Source organism: Pelobates fuscus, chromosome 7 (genome assembly GCF_036172605.1).
Source record: "Pelobates fuscus isolate aPelFus1 chromosome 7, aPelFus1.pri, whole genome shotgun sequence".
Taxonomy (NCBI): domain Eukaryota; kingdom Metazoa; phylum Chordata; class Amphibia; order Anura; family Pelobatidae; genus Pelobates; species Pelobates fuscus.
The window spans coordinates 202290443-202312936 of NC_086323.1; the positions used below are offsets into that span (position 1 = coordinate 202290443).

The 22494-nt window shown below is 39.1% G+C and overlaps 2 protein-coding genes across 5 annotated transcripts in view; one reads left to right on the forward strand and one right to left on the reverse strand.

Moving 5' to 3' along the window:
- The window catches only part of LOC134568454 (oocyte zinc finger protein XlCOF7.1-like), a 322479-nt gene that overhangs the window by 18243 nt on the left and 281742 nt on the right, over positions 1 to 22494 (forward strand). The window lies entirely within an intron of this gene.
- Positions 1 to 22494, reverse strand: part of CHL1 (cell adhesion molecule L1 like) — a 163560-nt gene that overhangs the window by 8666 nt on the left and 132400 nt on the right. For all 4 annotated transcript variants that reach the window (XM_063427040.1, XM_063427041.1, XM_063427039.1 and 1 more), the window contains 6 exons: positions 20378 to 20502; positions 14656 to 14757; positions 14278 to 14475; positions 12362 to 12432; positions 4165 to 4387; positions 3102 to 3217 (listed from right to left, as the gene is read on the reverse strand). In XM_063427040.1, the coding sequence (XP_063283110.1) occupies positions 3102 to 3217; positions 4165 to 4387; positions 12362 to 12432; positions 14278 to 14475; positions 14656 to 14757; positions 20378 to 20502 (835 nt within the window). The remainder of the gene's footprint in view (positions 1 to 3101; positions 3218 to 4164; positions 4388 to 12361; positions 12433 to 14277; positions 14476 to 14655; positions 14758 to 20377; positions 20503 to 22494) is intronic.

Consider the following 22494-nt stretch of genomic DNA (forward strand, 5'->3'; position numbering starts at 1 on the left):
CGCAAGTTCCGCCTGCAAATTCCGGCCATCTATTGTGGAGGTGCTCCGTGCCAAAGATGGACAACGCTGAATCCACCAGAATACTCACAGAAGCAGAAGGACACAGGCAACACTCCAGGATCATGAAGGTAAGATTATTTCTGGATACACCACCTCATAAACTGTAAAATTTCGGCTCAACAGAGCCTTAATCATGTTTATGAGGTGGTGTATCCAGAAATAAACTTACCTTCTTGATCCTTGAGTGCTACCTGTGTCCTTCTGCTTCTGTGAATATACTAATGATGTCTTACCATCTACAAAAGACAAATGCATGGAAGTAGTAATAAACAGGATGACATTTATTCCAAAAACTTAAATTACTTGCAGGCAAGAGTAGGTTATATCTGAAACACAATGTCACCCGTCACTGAACTAGATGTTTAGGGTTGGAATATTACCCCCAACATTTTTTGCACATTAAATCTATTATCAGTTTGCATTCACACAGAGAGTTCATTGTGCAAGTCATTTGTTAGACACATTCACATTTGTATTGGCCCGTTGACTCCTTTAAACTCTATTCCGCTTTTTTCTTTATTCCATATACTTTACAAACCTCTATTTCATTTTATGTTTTTATACTCCACTGTGATATCACCACTAACTGTACAGTAAGAGAGATCATTAATCACTTATATACTCTACCCAGCAAGTGTTTGCTCTTATTGTGTTTATTCTTTGAGCCTATATGGATATTAATATTATTATTCTATTATAATGTTTTATTGCCTAAATGAATGCCCCTGGCCTTTCACTTGTATTAATGTCAAATGTTGCCCTCTGTCATCTTAATATTCAGTTTGGCTTTATATATGTAGAATAATATATATACAACATGGCTGCCGCCGCATACATAAACCCTCCCTCTTCCAGCATTAATTATATTGCTGGTCTGTGCCTACATACCCCATAATTCTTTGCGGCAAGGCCCGAAAATACTAAAATGGCCGCCTATCATGTGACTGTTCTATCTAAATATAATATGCAAGGTATTGCGAGTATAAAACCTCGTTTTTAATTTTAAACTATCACATGTTTCCCATATAGGTATGTACTCACTTGCACATATAAAATGTAGCACTTTTGAAAAAAATAAAAAAATGGAATTATGACGTCATTTTGGGGCCTTTTATTTGTTACTATGTTCACTGCCTATATATACCTGGATGTAACAGGATGTACTTTCTGATCTCCACTTGATAAAGCCTAAGGGCGAAACGCGTTGTGGTTTTTAAACTATGTTGTTTTAAATAAAGGTATTTTGGCCACTTTCTTACTGTGAGTTAGCCATCTTACTTTTTATTACTATTATCATTTTACTTTTTTTTACTACTACCATCCTTTTATCCGGCACCAGAAGTGTTTTTACTTTCCAGTGAGGATATTACTCCCAAGAATCCTAGGTGGGGATTATACCACTCAAGCTGTATTCATTGAACAGTTAGTCTGTTCAACTAAATGTGAGTAACCACTTGGTTTTTTATCTTCTCACCTCTGGCATTTTATACGTTGAGCACTATTGCTGTTCCCGCTTTTATTTCCACATACGGTCCCCTAATCAAGAAAGAATACTAACACCTCACGTATCCCATAAGTGGGGAATTTACCACTGTACGTTATCCACGCTAGAGCCAAGTCCATAGCTCTTGAAAATGTGAGTAGGACCATATACTCTTATTGCTTCTACCCCTTTCGGGACATACTACACCATCAGTTGTTACTTTTTTTATTTCATATGATGTACAAAGACGCATCTACACCACTCTGAAGAATCCCCCACTACTAAAGACTGTATTCACCTCTACAAAGATATACCTCGTTGTTTGATTCATCTACCAGTCAGACTATTTATTCTGGACTTCTATTTGCTTATTATCTATTATATATATTGCATTTTAGTCTGCCTATTCTATGCTTTTTTAATTTATGTGGTTTTTAGTGGCGCTGCCTTCCTTTCTCTTTTCTGTACAGCAATACATAAGCAAGGGACTGAGTAGCTGGCATCAAACTACTTGAAAACCTTCTTAACAAGAACCGGGTGCAGTGTCACAATCAAACAGAGTAGACAAGTAAATCTGTCTGTTACGATACATATATTCATTATGTTGGGCAAAGGGTGTTTTACAAGCACCCACCAGCTTAGCTTCTAGCACACGTAATATGCAATATATTGTATGATAGCACTGTATATTTTACTTATGAATGTAATGTTTTTATGTCATTTTATGTCCTTTTACATCTTTTATAATATAGTGTTAATGCTCTGCCCACATGACATCATTATGGCGCCAAATTTAAACAGCTATATTGTTACTAGTCCCCTATTTAAACCATGAGATGCCAGGTTGATTATTCTATCTATTTTTTGTCTACTTGAAGCCTTGAAAGGTGAAACGCGTTGTAGATATATTTTATTTAGTTATACCAATACATTTTTTTTTCAAATATCTTCTCAACTTGGCATCCTGATTTGCCATCTTAAAGAGGAATAAAGAATCCTAGGTGGGGATAATACCACCAGCGCCCTACCCATCGAGCAGTAAGTCTGCTCAAACAAATGTGAGTACATCTCCTATACTGTGAATTATCCTAAAATTGTATTTCTACAGTGAGCACTATATTTGACATTTTTTATCTTCTCGGTTTGAATCTTTTACCATTGCAAAAAATCTGAAGAATCTACCTATCACATACATCCTAGAAGTGGGGATCATTCCACTTCACGCTATACACACCAGAGCTGGATATAGCTCTGGTAAATGTGAGTAAAACTGACTATATAGATTTTACCATTGGAGTTCTCCCTTTTATGTTTTACAAGTACTTCTGGAATCACAAGCACTCCACCTCCAATTAATCTCAGATTTTATCCAGTCCGGCGGTTCCTTTCAAGACCCTGTATCACTTTCTACATACCATTGGTATTGAACTGCACTTGTTTTATTGTGTATATATCACTTGTTATTTTATAATTTTTGGTATATTCCATTTGACTAAGGCAAAACCTTCCTTCATTTTCCCTTTCTCTAGCACACGTAATGTCCACTCATTGAAGTTACCTTGTAACCCGACAGATGGCCTCGCACCCTGTCCGGAGTTACTCCTCTCCACGTGACTTTCACTACCGTACTGTTCAGAACGTCCACGGCCACATCTGATGGAGCGGTATCAGGAGCTGGTAAGGAAAACACAATGTACTAGCTTTAATTATTATTATTAATAATTATTAATTGGGTGCCTTGTCCAAGGACACTTACTGATAAGGAGGTCTGATTGAGATTCAACCCTAGCTTTCCCAGTTCTAAAGCAGACTTCACCACTGCTCTAACAAAAATGCAACCAATTAATATGCTATTGAGAGCACAGTAAAATAATCATTAGGTTATTCACTAAAGTGAGAATTCAAAGAGAAATCCAAATTTAATGTAAAAATAGCCAAAATCGGAAAATTCTCTAAGTCGGGTGTGCTACCTGTTTGGCCTTAAATTTGAAATTCACTTTGAATTGACCTGGAATTCTCCCTTTAGTGAATAACCCTGTAGGTGTTTATTGCCCTCTCCTTGCAATATCGAAGGTTCACATAATTTAGTTTAGAGCTAGAGTTATTTCACATTTTGTCAGCCATCAGCATGAAACAAACAGGGTTATTCACTATAGTTGTCGGGAATTCAAAGCAAATTTAACATTTAAGGTCAATATAGCTGCACTGGAAGCACAGTTGACTTGGAGAATGTTTTCAGTTGAGCTTTTTTGGCTTTAAATCAGAAATTCACTTTGATTTCCTTCAACCTCCCAGTTCTCAAAGAGCGGAGTATCCTCCTGGTCATAAGAAAGAGTCTGGACACCCATCAGTCCCCTGGTCTGTTAGCTTCCCCTGAGACCCTTTAGTCTGAAACAGCCTAGCTCTTTCCCCCTGTATAAAATAATCGAGCTTGCCTACAATCTGACAGAGATTTGCTTTTCTCCCCAGGACTGTTAGAGCTTACTTTATTTTTGTTTAGCTCATTGCCTCTTTAATTACACATTTTGTGAGCTCTGTGTGTATAATTTCAGATTTGTATTTCACCACTCTAAATAAAATCCATAAAAACAATGTATTTTATTGATCAAAGAATTACTCACTGTCCTCTCCTGAGTAAACGGTGTACACTTGTGGTTCTGGTCCAGAGCCCAGCTCATTAATAGATTGTACGCTGACATCATACGCAGTGAATGCCGGTGTGTTCTTTAAAAGAAACTGGTGGTGTTTGACGTTTTCCTGATGCCAGTTTGGCTCCACCCCTTGGAGACGCCAGCTGACCCTGTAACGCAGCTCCGGACCATTGTGCTCTTCCGCACTTAGAGGCTAAAAGACAGAAATTACAATTGTTAATCCGGAAGTAATGGAAACTGGGAGAAACAGCGCTAATCTATTATTTTACAATTCGTTCTGGTTAACGGGAACCCTTATACATCGTAACTTTAGTTCAATGAAATCTGATCATCTCTTAATCCAAGCCATTTACAGAACGGAGTATAAATGTGTTCAAGTGTACTCAAGTTCACAAATTGAGTACAATTAAAATATAGATAAATGAACCAACCCAGTAAGGCAGGACAAGACCCTGAAATAGGGACAGTCCTACAGAAATCAGAACTGTTTGGAGGCCAACGATGGTTAGAGCATTGGAGACTCTGGTTAGAATCCATTAAAATGACCTTCACCTCAAATTACAGTCAGCCTTTACCCTCCTGGAGCCATGTTGTAGATCCATATATTTTTTAGACATAACATAGTTTTTTTTGCTGAGTAATAAAAAGCTACACTGGAAAAAAAACAACTGCATTGCCCTCCACTAATATATGTACATCCTTGGTAAATATGCGCAAAAACTTAAAAAATTGTCCTTATTGTTTAACCTTATGATCTTACGATCAAAAAATACACAAAAATACTCTACTCTATTTTAGTCAACACTTTGTGCTACCTCCCTTTGGCAAGATTACTCTGGTTCTTTTCCTATAATGCCTGATGAGGTTGAATTGAATACTTGGCAACTAATTGGAGACCATTTCTCCATGCAGCTTCTCTCCAGATTCTTCAAATGTTGAGGTTGCTGCTGGTGGATACACCTCTTCAGTTCATCCCACAGGTTGTCAATGGGGTTCAAGTCAGGTACCTGGGATGTCCATGTCAGGACCTTGTTTTTTTGGTCAGTAAACCTTTTTGGTGTTGATTTTGATGTATTGGATGTATTGGATCATTGACCTGCTGGGAGATTCAACCATGGCACATTTAAGATTTGGAAAAGGCTGTCAGGTGTTCATTTAATAGCTGCTGATATTTGATAGCGTCCATGACAAACCAAACAAAATATCCAAGTCCACTAGCAGAAAAAACAGCCCAAAACAATTAAAAACCACTATCCCTTTTTAACCATGGGTAGGAAGTACTTTTCCATATGGTTCCGTATGCATCAAACACACCTCTAGCCAAAAAGCTCTATTTTGGTGTCATCTGACATTTGTATCCAATTCCATTTGAAGTTCCAGTAGTGTCTGGCAAACTGAAGATGGTAGAGTTTGTTTTTGGATGACAGTATAGTTTTTTTTTTCTTGAAACCCTTGCAAACGATGTTTGGTGATGTTGGCGACGTCGGACTGTAGTTTTGGAGACACATGTCAAGGCAATCTCTCATATCCAATGGATGGAGTGTGGCTTCCAATTCAGAGACAGGATTAGGATAAACGGAAGGTAACAACTTCAGAATCAGATGAAAATTAGAGACAACTTTAGGCAGAAATTCATGCTTAGGTTTTAAGATAACCCAATCATGATACACTTAAGTGTAGGCCTCATCACAGGAAAAGGCTTGGATTTTGGATTTTGGCCATTCCTCTTGCTGATGCTATGGCAACCAAGAATAAGGTTTTATATGTGAGCAAGGCCAGATTCAGCTCATCTAATGGAGCAAAAGGACTTTCTATTAAAACATTTAGGACAAGAGGAAGATCCCATGGAGGTATATAATTCTTAAAGAAAGTTGCGATAAGAGGGCCTGATGCACACAAAATGTTGCATAAGGCTGATAAGGCCAAAATCTGCACATTTAAGATACTTAGGCTACGATCCTTATCTAGTCCAGCTTTAAGGAATTCAAGGACATGAGAGTGAGAGGGATGGAGAGAAAATGCACATCCTTATTTGATCCCCATGTTCTGAACGTATCCCATACATGATGATTGCACTCAAGAGTGTTAATCACAGCTTCTGTCTGATAACCCTAGTTGTAGTCTGATAACCCTAGTTGTAGTAGTCTCTCTTTTTCAAGAGCCAAGCCCCCAAGTTCAACTGTTTTGGATCCGGATGAACTACATGGAATTTTCTGTACCAGGTAGATAAAATGCTTTTAGTCCCTGAAGATTGTACTGAGCAAAGTCCATAAGGAGAGACAATTATTTTAACAATAGCTTGCTGTGGGTGCTGCCTTGATCATTTAGGTATGCCACCACTACTCTGATGTCCATTTGAATCAGAACCCATGAGTCTGCAATGTAGGGAAGAAATGCTCCTAGTGCTTTGGATATTGAACTCAATCCTCTCAGGTTGGAGTGCAATAATTTCTCTCTGTTGAACCATTTTCCCTGCTTCAATATTGTATCGTAATGGTCTTCCCATCCATATAAGCTCACGTTAAGTCATGGTGGTTCTTCTAATGGGAAACCCTGAGACAGGTTCATCTTCTTTGTCCACCAATTCAATTCCTCTTTTATAAATGGCAGAATTACAGTCCTTTGATCCCAGTTGGCCCTTGTCTTTTTCAACTGCCTTAAGAAGTCCAACTGGATAAAACCCTTTTTCCATTGGGCCCATTTTATTAGGTCTATTGGGGTCAGAGAACCCAAGAGCCTCAAATTCTCTTGCAGATATATATATATGTTTTTTTCTCGGTTTCTTTTGAATATTCTCTTGAATCTTTCTCATTCTTTCTGGAGACAGAGTTATCTTTGCAGAAGTAGAGTCTATTACTGCACCCAGAAATCAATGGACTCTTTTCTAGATTTATCATCCATCCATCTTGAAGGAATTTCAATGTGACATGTGCATGAAGCAAAACTGTCTGATGAGGATATCATCCAAATAATGGAATATGAGGATATCGTCAAGAGTTTCCCCAGAATCCAGAACCCCAGGAAAGTTACATTTTCTTTGTGAATAGGGATCGGATAGCATGCATCTTTTTAAATCTATAGATATCATTCAGTCTCCTCTATTATGTTTACTTTTTATTGTTGAAATATATTCCATCTTTAATGTTCTTATATTTTGCAAGGTATTGATGTTTTTAAAATCCAGAATCAGTCTCCACTTCTCTTGAGGTTTTGGAGCCGAAATCCTGTAAAATAGTGGCCCCTGAATCTCTCTTCCTGAGGGACTACTTCTATTAAACAATAAAGAAAATAGTCTATTACCCCCTGGGTGAGGATATCACAACAGGGGTGGTCAGTACGAGTGGCACCCTGTAACTCTGGGCATGAACCCTGGACACATTAATATAAAAAGTAAAGTGAGGAAATCCTTATCAAGGAAATGTGACATATTCTTCCTCACCTTGTCGTCAGTGGCCATGCATCTGCATGAATAACACTTGCGGCATATTAATGGATGCCGGCGGCTGCGGATCCATGGCTAATTATACCCCCACGTCCGCTCACGTGATTGACGATGTTGGCGTGCACGTGACATCACACACGCGCCGTGCGCACACGTTTTGGGGTGAAAGAGCGATCTTCGCCAATCAGAAAGGTAAAGCAGGTATTTAGACCTAAAATTACCTTTCCTCATTGCCCTGTCATGGTTTCCCTAGTTGTTGCCCGAGAGCCCATTCCTGATTCAAGTTTATTCTGGTCTTTGACTTTGGCTTTGATTTTGACTTCCCTGTATTCTCGTATCCCTGACCTCTGGCTTTCCTTTATCATTGTGTCCCTTTCTGTGTCCCCTGACCTCGGCTATTATCCTGACTATTCTTTGGTACGTATGTCCGGCCATTCTAAGGCCCGGTAATACGTTACCTATTAGTCACCTGTGTAACACAATTCTACGTGCTGGATCATATAGTAATCCTAACAGGAAATTCCTCTAGGGTACTGATGTATGAGAGGCTGAAGTAAAGCAATAGTAAAAACATAACAAGGAAAGTATCTATCATGTATATCAAGGCACAGAATATCTTTATTATAATTGCCAAAAATGTATTCGCCACAAATTATCCCAACTATATAAATAAGAAGTGCAAGCTGATATAGCAGAGGCAGATAGAAAAACTCTCAATTCCAAAGGAGTGGATACAAAAAGGTCTGAAAGAGAAGAGTCTCTAAATAAATACATTGTGCCTTAACTTTCACAGGCCTGGACCTTGTTAATTGTAGCGGGAATGGGGAGAGATTGACTAAGTAGTTGCTTAGTATAAGAGTATATATGGGGTGGTCCAGGTAGAGACCTATGTATTATATCATAAATATCAAGATACTAGTACATCATAGAGTGAAGAAAACATCCATCAAACATTGCTTATAGGTAATATGCTCAAACATGGCCGGTAGCATTGAACACCTTCTACAAATGAGCCTAGGGTCTCTAATAATGATTTACTCTAGGGTATACTGGATTGCTACTATAGTGCTATCTAGTATCAGCTAGGAAGGCTAGATTTCCTTAAGACATCTTCATGGATGTCAGTTAGGCTAAATTCCTCCTAGCTATACGTGGTTCTAAGAGTAATATCTAAATACTATTTACAGCTACCTCTGCTAGAGATTCTCTGAGCCCCTCAACAGATTATTAGAGAGACTAGTTCTCCCTTTAGCTATGAATGGAAAAAGCTCCAGGCTCCTGCGCGTTTCAGTGCTATAGTGGCACCTTCCCCTGATGAAGGGGACACTATAGCACGGAAACGCGCGTCGGGAATTTTTCTTTACATAGAACTATGCACTGATTGACCACGTTTTGTTTCACTTTGATTTTTATTTAATCCGTAACGAGGAAGAGCTACATGGGAGTGTGGGGATTTGTTAATATCCCTCGTATATATCACTTTTTGTTCCATGAGTTTGAAAATGCATTCTCTCATGGCCTTTTCCTTTATTCCTTTTGAAACTCGAATTCTTCTGAAGACAGCTTTTGTCGGGAAGTTTGCAAATTCTATCCTGTATCCCTATTTTATTTTAGACAGGCAAGCATCTGAAATATTTGTGGTCCAGGCAGGATTACAAAAATGCAGATAGAGCAGAATAAACTCTTCATGCAATACATCTACCATTTTTATCTGGAAAATAGAACTGATGAAATCTCTCCAGCAACGATCTGGTGTGCATATAAAACCGTAATAAAATATTTTATTAAACTGGGTGCTTTAAAAAAAAAAAAAAATACAGAGCATTTCAAAATCCATATCTGGATTGTATAGAAAGTTAGAAAAATTACCTTCCCAAGAAAACAATATCCAGATAGAGAAATAACTCAAGAGCTAGAGAAGACTTATAGTTAATAATGTCAAAAACAAAAAGATCTCTGGAAAAACGTAAAATTACGTAATCGGTATTACGTGGGCAGTAGATCAAATAGATTACTATGTAACAAGCTAAAAAAACAGAAGACAACAAAATAATATCTAATGGTAAATGGAAATGATCCAGACAATCACACTCTCACACCATAGACATTTCTAATTACTGCCCAATTGCACTGCTGAACGCAAATATCAAAATCAAATCTACTCTGCAACTTTTGCCAATAGAATTAAAAAGGTTATTACTAATTTAATAAGCCCAATCAAACCGGATTGAATTCAGTGGAACAGAGAGGGACTCCACTCCTGACTGTCATTGGATGCCAAGAAGGCACTTGACAGGGTCCGGTGGGAATTCTTGGAGGGCTCGTTGAGTGCAATGGGATTTGAAGGTAACATATTAAGGGCAGTTTTGATTTTCTCATGGCCCAACCGCAATAATTATAGGTAATCGTTTCTCCTTGGGTTGGTCTCAGTACATAACAGGACAAGGCAGGGTGCCCCTTTCACCTTTACTTTATGATATTACGATCGAGATTTTTGCAATAGATATGAGACAAAATGCAGTTATTAAAAGATGTACAGGCATTGACACTTATAAACTATTGGAATCCAATACAGAATTAAAGTTACTGATGAATTTTCTAATCTATTGGGCTACAAAATCCAATTTGAAAAATCAACAGCAATTTTTTGTAATATCCCTTACGAAGTTAAAGATGAATTAACAAAATATAAGATGGTAAAAAAATATATGTATTCATTTTTTGGGAATAAAAATCAGCTTACAAGTATCCAAGCTAGTAGAGATACATGTTTAACTCTACTTAAACAAACAAACAACTGAAAAATTGGAAGTATCTGGAAATCTTGTGGGGGAAAATACCAAAAAATCATATACTTCACCCAAATGGTTAAATTTTTTTCAGTTGGTTCCTTTGGAAATTCCGACAGCTCGGTTAGAATTATTACATTTAGCGTCTTAGAGTCATTGAAACCAAGGCCAGGAAAAAGAAAACAAAACCACAATCTTCTCTAAACAGCACACAACCAAATTCCAGCAAGAAGTCTATCATTTTTAATTTGGCTAGTTGTTCCTTTAAAACTGGGACCTGCGTATGCTTTGTACCATGGAGTGCATACCGTTGTAATTGCACAGGCTTGGAAACTCCAAGCGTAGTGCGCATCACTTCCGGAATGACTACTAGCGCCAGTCCCCTCACCATTCTTGAAAAACCTGAGGTAAGAAAAATGAAGCCATGCGGACGGTGCTTCATACCCTATATTGGGCAAGAGAGAGTGAGCGTGCGCTTGAGAATCTGAGCAAACGTTTGCAGCATGCTCTGATAGGAACCCAGCAACATAAAGAGCCCTAACCTAAAGTAAGACATAAGGTTCCTATCCTTCTACGAACTTCTAAGAGTGTTAGGATAAAGATTATCTCTCTTGGACATGGCAGGCCATCTATAAAAATTCTAGAAATGTAACATATATATAGCTTCTCAAAATACACATTCTCACATAGGCATCAGACCCATCTAAGGAGAACAGTAAGGTAGGTTAAAAAACAAGCCGTCATACAGATGTAAGTCGTTTTCTTTATTTTATTATATACATTCTTATACGCATTTTGAATTGGTAAATAAAGCCGCTCTTTGTCCTTGTAAACATGCTGGGAAAGGGGTTTACAATCCAGAGCAGGAAGGAATACTGGATAGCCCCCCAGGAATTAAGGGAGGCACCCTGAGGAAAACATGTTTGTTTATTTTGTGAGTGCAATGGATTTATTTGTTTTGTTGTATTACGCTATGTTATAGATCTTTTGCTTTCCAGATTAACAGCTGTGTCCCCAAAGTTTTTCTACATTCTTAGATATAGCCCAAGGACTGATCGATCACTTTTCAGAAATTCATTTCAATAAGTGTTCCCATGTAGTAGTTTCAGTATACTGAAATCTAACTCCGTTAGTCCTGCCCCGGCAGGCTGTTTACGGAGTTCTTCAGATGAAGAGAGGCTGAACATGAGAGGTGGAACATAAAATAAAATTATTAAGGAACTGAATTCCTGTTTGACTGAGGACAGAAAAAAAATGAGATCTGGAAGTAGGAGGGACGTTTTATGCCTTCAGTCTGATTAATTGGTCAATTAATTTTTGTCCTGTTCCAGCTGTGGAGCTACCCATAAGTGTGGCTGACATGATTAGCTGGGAAACATAATTTTGCCTCTTTATAAATCGCTGGTAAGACCACATTTTGAATATGCTGTGCAATTTTGGGTACCACTTCTGAAGAAGGATTTTATGGCACTAGAAAAAGTGCAGAGGTGGGCTACAAAATTGATAAAAGGAATGGGACATTTTAGCTATGAAGAAAGGTTAACAAATTGAAACCTCTTTTGTTTAGAAAATAAAAAACAGCGCCTGGAAGACTGGACTGGAAGAAGGAGATTTAATCTAAGACAAAGGAAAGGGCTTTTTACAGTAAGAACCAGAAGGATGTGGAAGCGGATGTTTAAACAGCAACTGGATGAATACACGATATACGGGGATATCATTTCTAATTTGTGGACTCATTTAAGCTTCTTGATCCCAGGAGATATCTGACCGCCGTTCTGGGGTCAAGAAGAATTTTTTCCTAGTTTGTTGCAAAACTGGAAGCGCTTCAGACTTTTTGTCTTGATAAACAGCAAAAAGAAATATGTTAAAGCTTGAACTTGATGGATACGTGTCTCTTTTCAGCTATGTAACTATGCAACTATATAATTGAGCTCACCTCCCATTTTATCATCATTTCATTGGGCTTGTCAGCTTCAGCATAGACAATACGTGGGCTCACATCAGGAACTGCAGAATAAAGCGAGACAATGTAGAACTTGATATAAACATAAAGATAAAGATAATTAAATATTAAAGATAACACTGTAAGTACCTTCTATTACTAAATTCATTTAACAATGTAATCCGAGGCAATCTAGATTTCATTAGCTTCAAGATCACACAAAAACAGAGCATGCCCAGCTGTCCATCTGAAAGTAATGATAGAACCTGCTCAATTGCTGCAATTTTTCTAGGAATCCAAGCAAGAACGCGATAAGACTTTAATAAATCTGGGACAAATCAGACTCAAACCTATTATAAAAAAGGTGTAAGCTGAAAGGATTAGGGTCCGTGATTTGAAGTGGTTGTGGTGCTTTGAGTCAGTATTTCGCTGTCTACAGCATTTTAGGGGTGTCAGTGGCCAATGCCAATTCTGTACAATTTCTTTACACAGTGCCATTCACCAGCTAAAAGTGGTCAGTTGACTCTCTCCGCCAATGGATGAGTTGACTCTCTCCGCCAATGGATGAGTTGACTCTCTCCGCCAATGGATGGTGACTGGATAACTTCCAGCTACTGGAGCTTTGCAGAATCTGGAACTGTGTCAGGGGAAGCCCTAGGGAACCATTGCCACACAGCCCAGTTATTGGTAAACTGAGACATGGTCCTCCAGAGATTAGAACAACGACAATGAGCTTGCTTAGAGTAATTCTATAACAACACTTAGCTGGATGGACTGACGGACAGACATAGAATATCTAAAGAATCCATCTGCTATTTTAACATGCAGATTACGATTCCCAGTAAATTACTCGCTAAATTCACATGTTCAGCTTTCACATCAACTTTTTTTTGTAGGATCCCTCCTAACTGACTTTTTGTTTAATAAAAAAAGATCTTTTTGTCTGTATTACTATTCGGATGAGTTACAATCATGAAGCACTGCATCAATTAAATAAGGAATGTACATCGAAAGGGGACCACAGAACACACAGGGGCCAAAATAAAGGATACTGGTATTAATAGATTCAAAACGGCAACCAGAGAACATTCTGGAGAAGCCTAACATTTCTAAACGTGAGCCTCTTTATGTAGCATCGAGCTATGTTGAGTTACTGTCATCACCATGACCACTACAGTTGTTTGGCTTTGCTGCTGGAGGCGTAACTTCATCTCCGGCAGAGTCCTTAGTCAGAGAGAGTTCCATGTGGCTAAGGTTAAATCATAGCATGGAATGTGTCCTTCACTGGTGCACATTGCATTCTGGTGATAGATGTCAAATGGCAGCAAGACCCAACCCTCCAGGCCACCACAAGTCCTTCCAGAACCCAGCCTCCTGGACATCCCTCCCTCTGTGATGAGACGAGTAACATCAGATTGAGCTGCAGGAAGAACTTGGCTTCAACATGGGATTGCAGGTAAAAAAAAAAAAAAAATTCAGAAGGGGCCGACAATGCAAAAAAATTATTTGATTGGACCTTTAATGTAGCCCAGGCAGTATCACTGGTTAATGGAAAGTACCACTGGTTAATGGAAATAACCAAACAGAAAGTTGTATAGCTGCAACTCAATATATATATGACTTTAAAGTTGTTTGACCAAACATCAGACTATTGTATTGTTACAATGTATTGTTACAATTGTACATCAGACTATTGTATTGTTCCAAAGGTTTAAAAAATGTTGCACTGTATAGTGATTTCAACATCATTCGATAATATAACTCTATATAACTGAAAGTAAACTCTTCTGTAGACATAAACAATATATTTTTTTGTACGAAATTTGCCGTGTTTGAAGACAATTATTTGACTGTTGCCTACTGTCGTCCATATTATTTTTGAAGTATTGGGAAATAGGTTGTGACATTACCTGCTGGAGGAGTGCTGTAAACATTAGTGGAGGCACTAGGAGGACCTAATCCCATTTCATTTCTTGCAATCACACGAAACTGGTAGTTATAATACGGTTTTAAATGTAAAACACACAACGTCACATTTCTCGCAACATTGGCTATATCCTCCCATTGTCCATGCTCGTGACGACTTCTCTTTGATTGTATGAGATACTCTATGATAAATTACAATAGATGTCAGAACATCATATCATGAAAGAAAATCACAAATATTTCTACAATACAATGCATTGGAATAGGAAAAGGCTGTTCACACTGACCTCCAGTACAGCTTAGTCCTAAATTCCTACACTGAATGATTCCATGTCTCAGAACATTTACTGACCTCCACCCACCTGATATTGGACTGTTGTGGGAGTCACTTGGGGTCCAAGACAATGTCACACTCTTTTTGTGTTTTTTGGAGAGGTGAAGATTATCAGGGTTACTCGGAACATCTAAAATGACAAAGATTTTATCATTTACTTAAATAAAAAACAAGATTCCTATTCACTAAACCAAGCTCTTCCGCACACCACAATAAGAAAAGACCAGGAACAGGACAGACTCCCATGGAGTGAATGGAAGCATGGGAGAAAACATAAATGGAGGAACTAATATAGAGAGGTGCAGAACATTTTTGCCCCGTCCTATCGCAAGGGTGGGCAAAAAGAAGATCCCATCATCATACAATTTCCACAATGCTTTGGCAGCTGGGAATTTACCATTTGCCCATCCATGTAGAGAAGTATTTAGCACAAAGCAGTGTTTGTGTGTTTGAATGTAAGTTTGCTTTTGTATGGCGTATGCGTGTGTAAATGTAGGAGTGTATTTGTGTGTACTGTTGGCATTTGAATGCAGTTGTGTGTTTTTATGTAATGTTTCCATTTGAAAGTAGTGGTGTACTTGTGTCTAGTACAGGCTTCCCCGAACTCCGACCCTCCAGATGTTGCTGAGCTACAACTCCCACGATTCTCTGAATGATAGATAAGCTGAGAATCATGGGAGTTGTAGTTCGGCAACATCTGGAGGGCCGGAGTTTGGGAAAGCCTGGTCTAGTATTTGCTTTTCAATGTAGGTGTGTATTTTTGTGTAGTGTTGGCATTTGAATGCTGAGGTTTATGCACAACAAACATTGCCACTCACACACACACACACATACAGATATAAAGACATACACTGACACCCATGCAGATTAACAGAGAATTGCCTAACAGAGGCGTCTCATAATAATTTCTATTTAAGGTGATCATCCTCACTCCCCCCCGCCCCACCTCCCGTCCCACCATTTTTCTCATCTCTCCTTGTGTTTCAGTCCTCCTGCCCTCCTCTCCATGTGTCTCAGTTCCAGCCTCCCTTCTGCTCCATGTGTCAAAATACCAAACTCTGGGCTTTCCTTTTTGTGATGTTTTGCCACACTTATACTGCAGCTGTTTGTTCATGGCTCTTTCTGTCTTATATTTTATCTTCAGCAAGATAAATGCATGTTCAATTTACTTGAGATCAGATGATTCACTTAGCCATTGCATAAAATTCCACGTATTTGCTTTAAAAAAAAACCTGGGTCTCTTTTGCAGTATTTTGGGGGTCATTGTCCATCTGTAAATGGACATCCAATCATCTTTACTGAATTTGGCTGCATCTGAGCAGACACTATATCCCCACAGATTCCAGAATTCACCTTGGTGTCTCCTGTCATACTAGTGACCCAGTGCCATTGGAAGCCATGCATGCCCATGCCATCACACTGCCTCCACCATAGTTTACAGATAATGTGGTATGCTTCGGTTCATGAGCCATACTTTTTCTTCCCATCATTCTTTTTTTCTTCCCATCATTATGGTTCAGGTTGATCTTAGAATCATCTGTCCACATAATGCAATTTAAGAACTTGGCTGACATTGTAGATGATTTTTTGTGTGGCAATTTCTAACCTGGCCTTTCTATTCTTGATGTTGAATGAATGGTCTCCACCTTGTGGTGAACCCTCTGTGGGTTCACAGAAACAGCTTCCAAATGTGTAATTCCAAACCAGGAATCAACTCCAGACCTTGTACCTGCTTAATTGATGAATAAATAATGAAACCCACACATGTCCAAGGAACAGCTTTTGAGGCAACTGTCCAATTACCTTTGGCCACTTGAAAAGAGGGGGCTACATATAAAAGAGTTGTAATTCCTAAACCCTTCCTCCAGTTTGGATGTGAATATCTTCAAATTAAAGCCGCAAGGCTGCACTTTAAGCCCATATTCATTATTTAACTGTTACTTGAAGTTATATGGGTTAAACATCCAAAATAACAAAACTCGTGTCAGTGTCCAAATATTTGTATGTGCATAAAATTTTGTGAGTGTAATTTATAATTTTTTATTTAACTCTGGGGAAGTTATCTAGGTGCTGTGGGCGTTTTGCTCCTGCAATGTAAAACATTGCAGTTTTGTAGATACATCAGTGTATACATTCAAGGGCTAAACACATCTGTAGTGGCTGTTACACTGGCAGCCACTAGATGGTGCTCCTGCAGCACGAACAGAGTCAGACAGGTTCTTGATGTTCGACGTTCTCCAAGCATTGCACAAGGACATTGAATATCCAATGAGTGCTTCTTTTTGGATTCAATATTTCTCAAAAGCAGCATTTTATCTTTGAGTTTCATTATTGTGTAATCATCATGTTTACAGGAATTTTCCTAATACAATGTATCGTCATTGGGTATCTTCACCGAAACCATTCATTTGCTGCTTTTTTTCTACATTATCCATTCATACTGCACAGAAGAACATTAAAAATATATATATATAAACTCCACCCAATGCTTGAAACAATATTATATATATATATATATATATATAGAGAGAGAGAGAGAGAGAGAGAGAGAGAGAGAGAGAGAGAGATTACACAGGCCACAAATCTTGCACTCAAGGAATTTACAATGTTTATACTTTTAGACCTTTTAGCAGATAAACGTTATTAAAAAAAAACAGCACTTCGGAGACTTTTACCAAAAATTGCAAGCTATTTACTGGTCGACTTTTTATGAAGAATGTTTGCTATATCTTATTTAACCGTTAGCCAATAACAATAAACAGAATAATACAGAATAAAAGTCCCGGGAATGCTGTTCTTATGGAAAAAGAAAAACAAAGAAACAAAACAAAACTATATATATATATATATTGGATAAAAGGTATTGCACATATATATTTATACTGCATAGATACTGCTCAGAACACGCAGACTCGGTATAGTACCACCTAGGAGGGGTGAGAAAATCTATTAATTTATTTACAGTTGTAATTAAAATAATTTAACCCCCATTGAAAATCAGGTTTACTGTCAACATTTACAGACTTTACGCTGTTTGCAATAAACAGATCAAAAATAAGCAATGGAAATAGCTCAACACAACAAGTGGTTTCTCCAAATTCAACTGAAAATGCAACTTCTGTGGCAGTGGCGTACACACGACCCATGGGGCCCCGGTGCTAAAATTGATCCGTACTCTGCGCGGGCCGGAACACATGGTGGCGGGCACCTGGTCGCAGGGCTGCGACCGCAGTATGTACGCCAGTGCACAATACAGACACCCAGATCACATCAGCTCAATGAAGTGGTCTGGGTGCCAGGTCCCTCTAGTTTTAACCCTGCAGCTGAAAACATAGCAGTTTCAAAGAAACTGCTATGTTTCACTGAGGGTTAATCCAGTCTCTAGTGGCTGTCTCATTGACAGCCGCTAGAGGAGCTTCCGCGATTCTCACTGTGAAAATCACAGTGAGAAGACACTGAACGTCCATAGGAAAGCATTGAGTAATGCTTTCCTATAGGCGGTTTGAATGCGTGGCGGCTCTTGCGCCACATTTGCATTCGGAGCTGAGAGGTGGAGGGATCCCCAGCGCCAAGGAATTCCGGCACTGGAGAAAGGTAAGTGCTGAAGACACACACACACTCTCACGAACAGACACATACACACTAGCTAACAGACACACACATTTACTGACAGACACACTCAGCGACATACATACTCACTGACTGGCACACATACACACTTACAAAACATACACTCTCACAGACAAACACACACTCACTAACAGACATCAAACAGACTCACACAAGCACACTCTGTAATAGACACACAGTAACACACTCACTGACACTCACTAGCACACACACACACACTAACACTAACACACACATGTTGTTTTTTTAAAATTTAATCCCCCAGCCGCCTTACCTTTAGGAGAGCTAAGGGGATTCCCTGGGGTCCAGTGGTGCTGCTGGGCAGCCAGTCACCGGGCGGGCTGTCTGGCAGGCGCACGAGGGAGCACTCTCCCCTGAGCACTCTCTGCCCAGCTATGTACGCGACCCCCGGTATGTACGCCACTGTTGTGTGGCTTTATCTATATGATTTTGAGCATATTGCTTTTAGGTCAGTAGTGGAGTTCTGGTATGGCAACCTGCTGCATTTATTACGCACCTTTCTGTGCACACTGAAACCTTCGTGCTTGATGCCAGGTACTTCCGGTCTCAAAATGATGCCATTTTGGGAATACCTTTGCTCCACGAGGTCTCCTACTCTGAGCTGTGTCCAGGAATCCAGCCGCAGGGTTTCCCATTCAACCAGCTTCTTTTCTTCAGTCAGCGTTGCAGATAGTGTTCAGTGACTTACAAAACCGTATGTTGACCTACCCGTCGCGCCAGGCATCAGTCCCACGGCATCATCTCTGGTCGGGTCCTCACTTTACGGTTTTTCGTATATTTCAAGTTGCTGATTCTTACTGTTACTATGTTCGTGCAAACCGTTCGTTTAAATTACAGCATCTAACAGGTTTCACTTGCTCCTTTCGTGCATTATCAAACTCCTGAACGGGAACATTGTTTCGTTACATTTACCTATCATACCAGGCTATTACATTTCGTGCATTTAATCTCCCAAACGGGACACTGTTTCGTTTAACATTTGCCTGTCATACCAGGCTATTAAGTTTGTGCTTGAATCTCCCGAATGGGAACGGTTTCGTGTTACATTTGCCTGTCATACAAGGCTATTATGTTCGTGCATTTATCTCCTGAACGGGCAACACTGTTTCGTTTATATTGCTGGTCATTAACAGACTATTACGTACATGCACACATCTCACGAACAGCAGTTCACAACATGCCTACACTGACCCCTACTGACCCCTATCAACTAATATCTCAGGAGGATCCAGCTATTACAACACAAACTCAAAAGAGCACTTTTCATGAACAAACACACAAAATAAAACATTTAATCTACATACTGACCCCTACCGGTCAAATAGCATACAATTGTTTCACATATAAATATAAGGAATTTCTGCTACCCGCTTGAGTGGAATTGCACATATTCTGTTTTGGCAGTTGACAGTCACGTTTTTGTTACTACTTCATATATACCCAGTACTTCGTTAAATTCTATAGAACACATAATACATAGAGCACTTGGCTCACAATAACACCCAGTCTCCCTATGATAAGGGGGACATAAAGCATATTTTTAACAGAACACTTTGCTCTGTCACTTGTACATGCTGCACATAATAAGTTGACCTTGGTACATGTCTATAACCATTAATTCATACGGTGTTTAGCCGTTTTCAGGTTATGGTACTTTACTCTTTATCTTGAACATACTGCACATATTAGGATAAGATTGGTATATGTCCATATCCATTATTTCATACGTTGTTTTATCCATTCAGGTTACAGGTACTACTAAAACCTATATGGATTTTCAGTTAAAAAACCATACAACCAGGTACGTACGCCTGCTCATGTGGTATATTCCGATTCTAATTTCCCTGGAATAGTTAATAGAGTTACATGTTACTCCCAGAGTCATGGTGAGGGTAATGGCTTGAAGAACCCTCCAGTGGAAGCCAACGGTATTTTATTTGAATGCTATACTACCTACCTTTAAATGTGATTATTAATACACAATTAGGACACATTAGTGCTTACGTTACTACCCTGCATGGTTTATTCTGTTCCTCTTAGATGGACTGTATCGCCATTGGTTTTGCAAGACTTTTTTTTTTAAACAAACATGCACCTACCTCGCACAATCAGTCTGGTTTCCGCTTCCATACTGTCCATAGAGGTGCGCCCAATACAGCGATACGACCCCGCATCCTCCCAGGTCACATTAGGAATTGATAAGCTGTCAGATTGCAGGTACAGTCTACAGGGATGGAGACCAATAAAGTGGTTTGTACTAGCAGTTCTCCACTATGTACTATCTACAACCCTCTACATCTCACCGAGTAATGGAATATGAGGAAGTGTCCGTTTAACTAGATACGAATATGTATATGATACATTCTTTTAAGAAATGTATAACAAATTAGAAGTACGAGCTTTAGTCCAAAGGGTTATATGATTTTCAGTTACTTATGAAAGTTAAAAATAAAGAGATCGAATAGTCAATAAGGGAAGCCAAGGTCAGATACATAAGAAATCAATACAAGGACCGTATTGGAGAATTGGAGAATTGGAAAGGCATTTGCCCATTTTTGCCAAAATATCTAAACAGGAAATATTTTTTAAATCTGCTTTTTTTTCCCAACTTGGCTGCATTGGACTACATTTAGCAACTCCGTTAACAATGCTGCCAAATTTTAAGTTTAAAGGAACACTACAGCTCTCTGTAATAGATATGGTACCAAGAGTTCCCTAAGATCTCCTCACTGTAAGGATTAATCTATTTTTGACTTCTTAACGGAGGTCCACCAGGCACAGCTCCTCAAATGAAGCTTCCACTCGTTCTCCAGAGCTAAGCTCATTGACTTAGAGCATCAGCTGATTGGTCTTGCAGCGCCAAATAGAGAGCATCTGTAGGAAGTAGTGGAGGCGGGAGCGGAACCCGGCTGCCCCTAAGTAAGAAGTCAAACTATTCTAAAACAGTTTAATTCCTTGGAAAAGGGTGTGGGGTGCGTGGGCACTCTTTCCACCATAACCTCAAATCACTGTACTGGTTCACTGTAATGGTGCTTGGAGTATTTCCTTAATGAATAAACCTGCCTCTATACTTTTTTCCCCCTTTTTATTTGAGTTTTTTGTTTCCACTTCCTCTTGTTCACTTTGAAGTTTGTTTTCAGTTTCTTTTTTTAATACACCTTTTTGCTTTCCTTGCATTTTTTCCTCACCCTTCCCGATAATCTCTTGGCTAACATTCTTTGCTTTTGGGGACGTTTTGCCCCCCCCAGGTAACTTTGAAAATTGTAGATTTTTTAAAGATTCTAAAAAAACAAATTGCCTTTTTTAAAAAAAACAAAAAACAACTGTGGCGAAACCAACCTTGCCACTAGGCCCTGGAGAAGCCTGTTTGCTAGCCTCCTACCTGCTGACTATGGCCCCTGGGTTATTTGGGGCATATTGTACTTTATATTGCTGCTACTGGCCCTTTTAAAATCATCGATGGAAATATTGGGACTTTTTGGGATTGTGGCGAAACCGACCTCGCCACGTGTCCTTGGAGGGGGCTGATTGCCCGCCTCTTGCCTTTGGACTATGGACCAGACTTTATGGGAATGTGATACCCCAGATAGCCATACCATGGAGCCTATTCATATAATGAAAGACTATGGGAAAGACTTTAGCTCCATGGCAATTGTACTGTGTGAATAGGATCTGCGCGCTATTCGGTAGTTTTGTGCGCCCAGATCCCACCTATCTGGGGATATGTGAAATGTCTGTGTGTTATGTGTAAAATGTGACTTTATGTATTTTAAAGTGTTTTATGTCGTTTTGCAACCATGTGGTTAATGGAGTCTGCCTCTAGTCCTAGATAATTGGATTACTTCCCCCCATTGTCTCCAAGATAGAGGGCCCTGTAAAACCATGCTTCCAGAAGGTCAAATGCACATTGGTACTAACTTTTGAACCCCTGGTCCAATTCGTATTTTTTAGTATGTTGTTCCCCTGAATGGATTGATTGTGAATATGTATTTTTATGCGAATGTGATGTATATTTTGGGAGTTATGAATGTTGTGTAAAAACTGTATTTTCCCTACCTATGATAATTGTATTTTCCTGTGTGTACAGATAATTAGTTTACAGGTAGAGGGGAGGGCTATGTGTGGGATGTAACTATTGTGTGATTGGTTAATGTACGTTACTGTGTGTGTCCCTCCCCTTCATGGGAGCACCTAATAAAAAGGGCTGCAAGCTAGC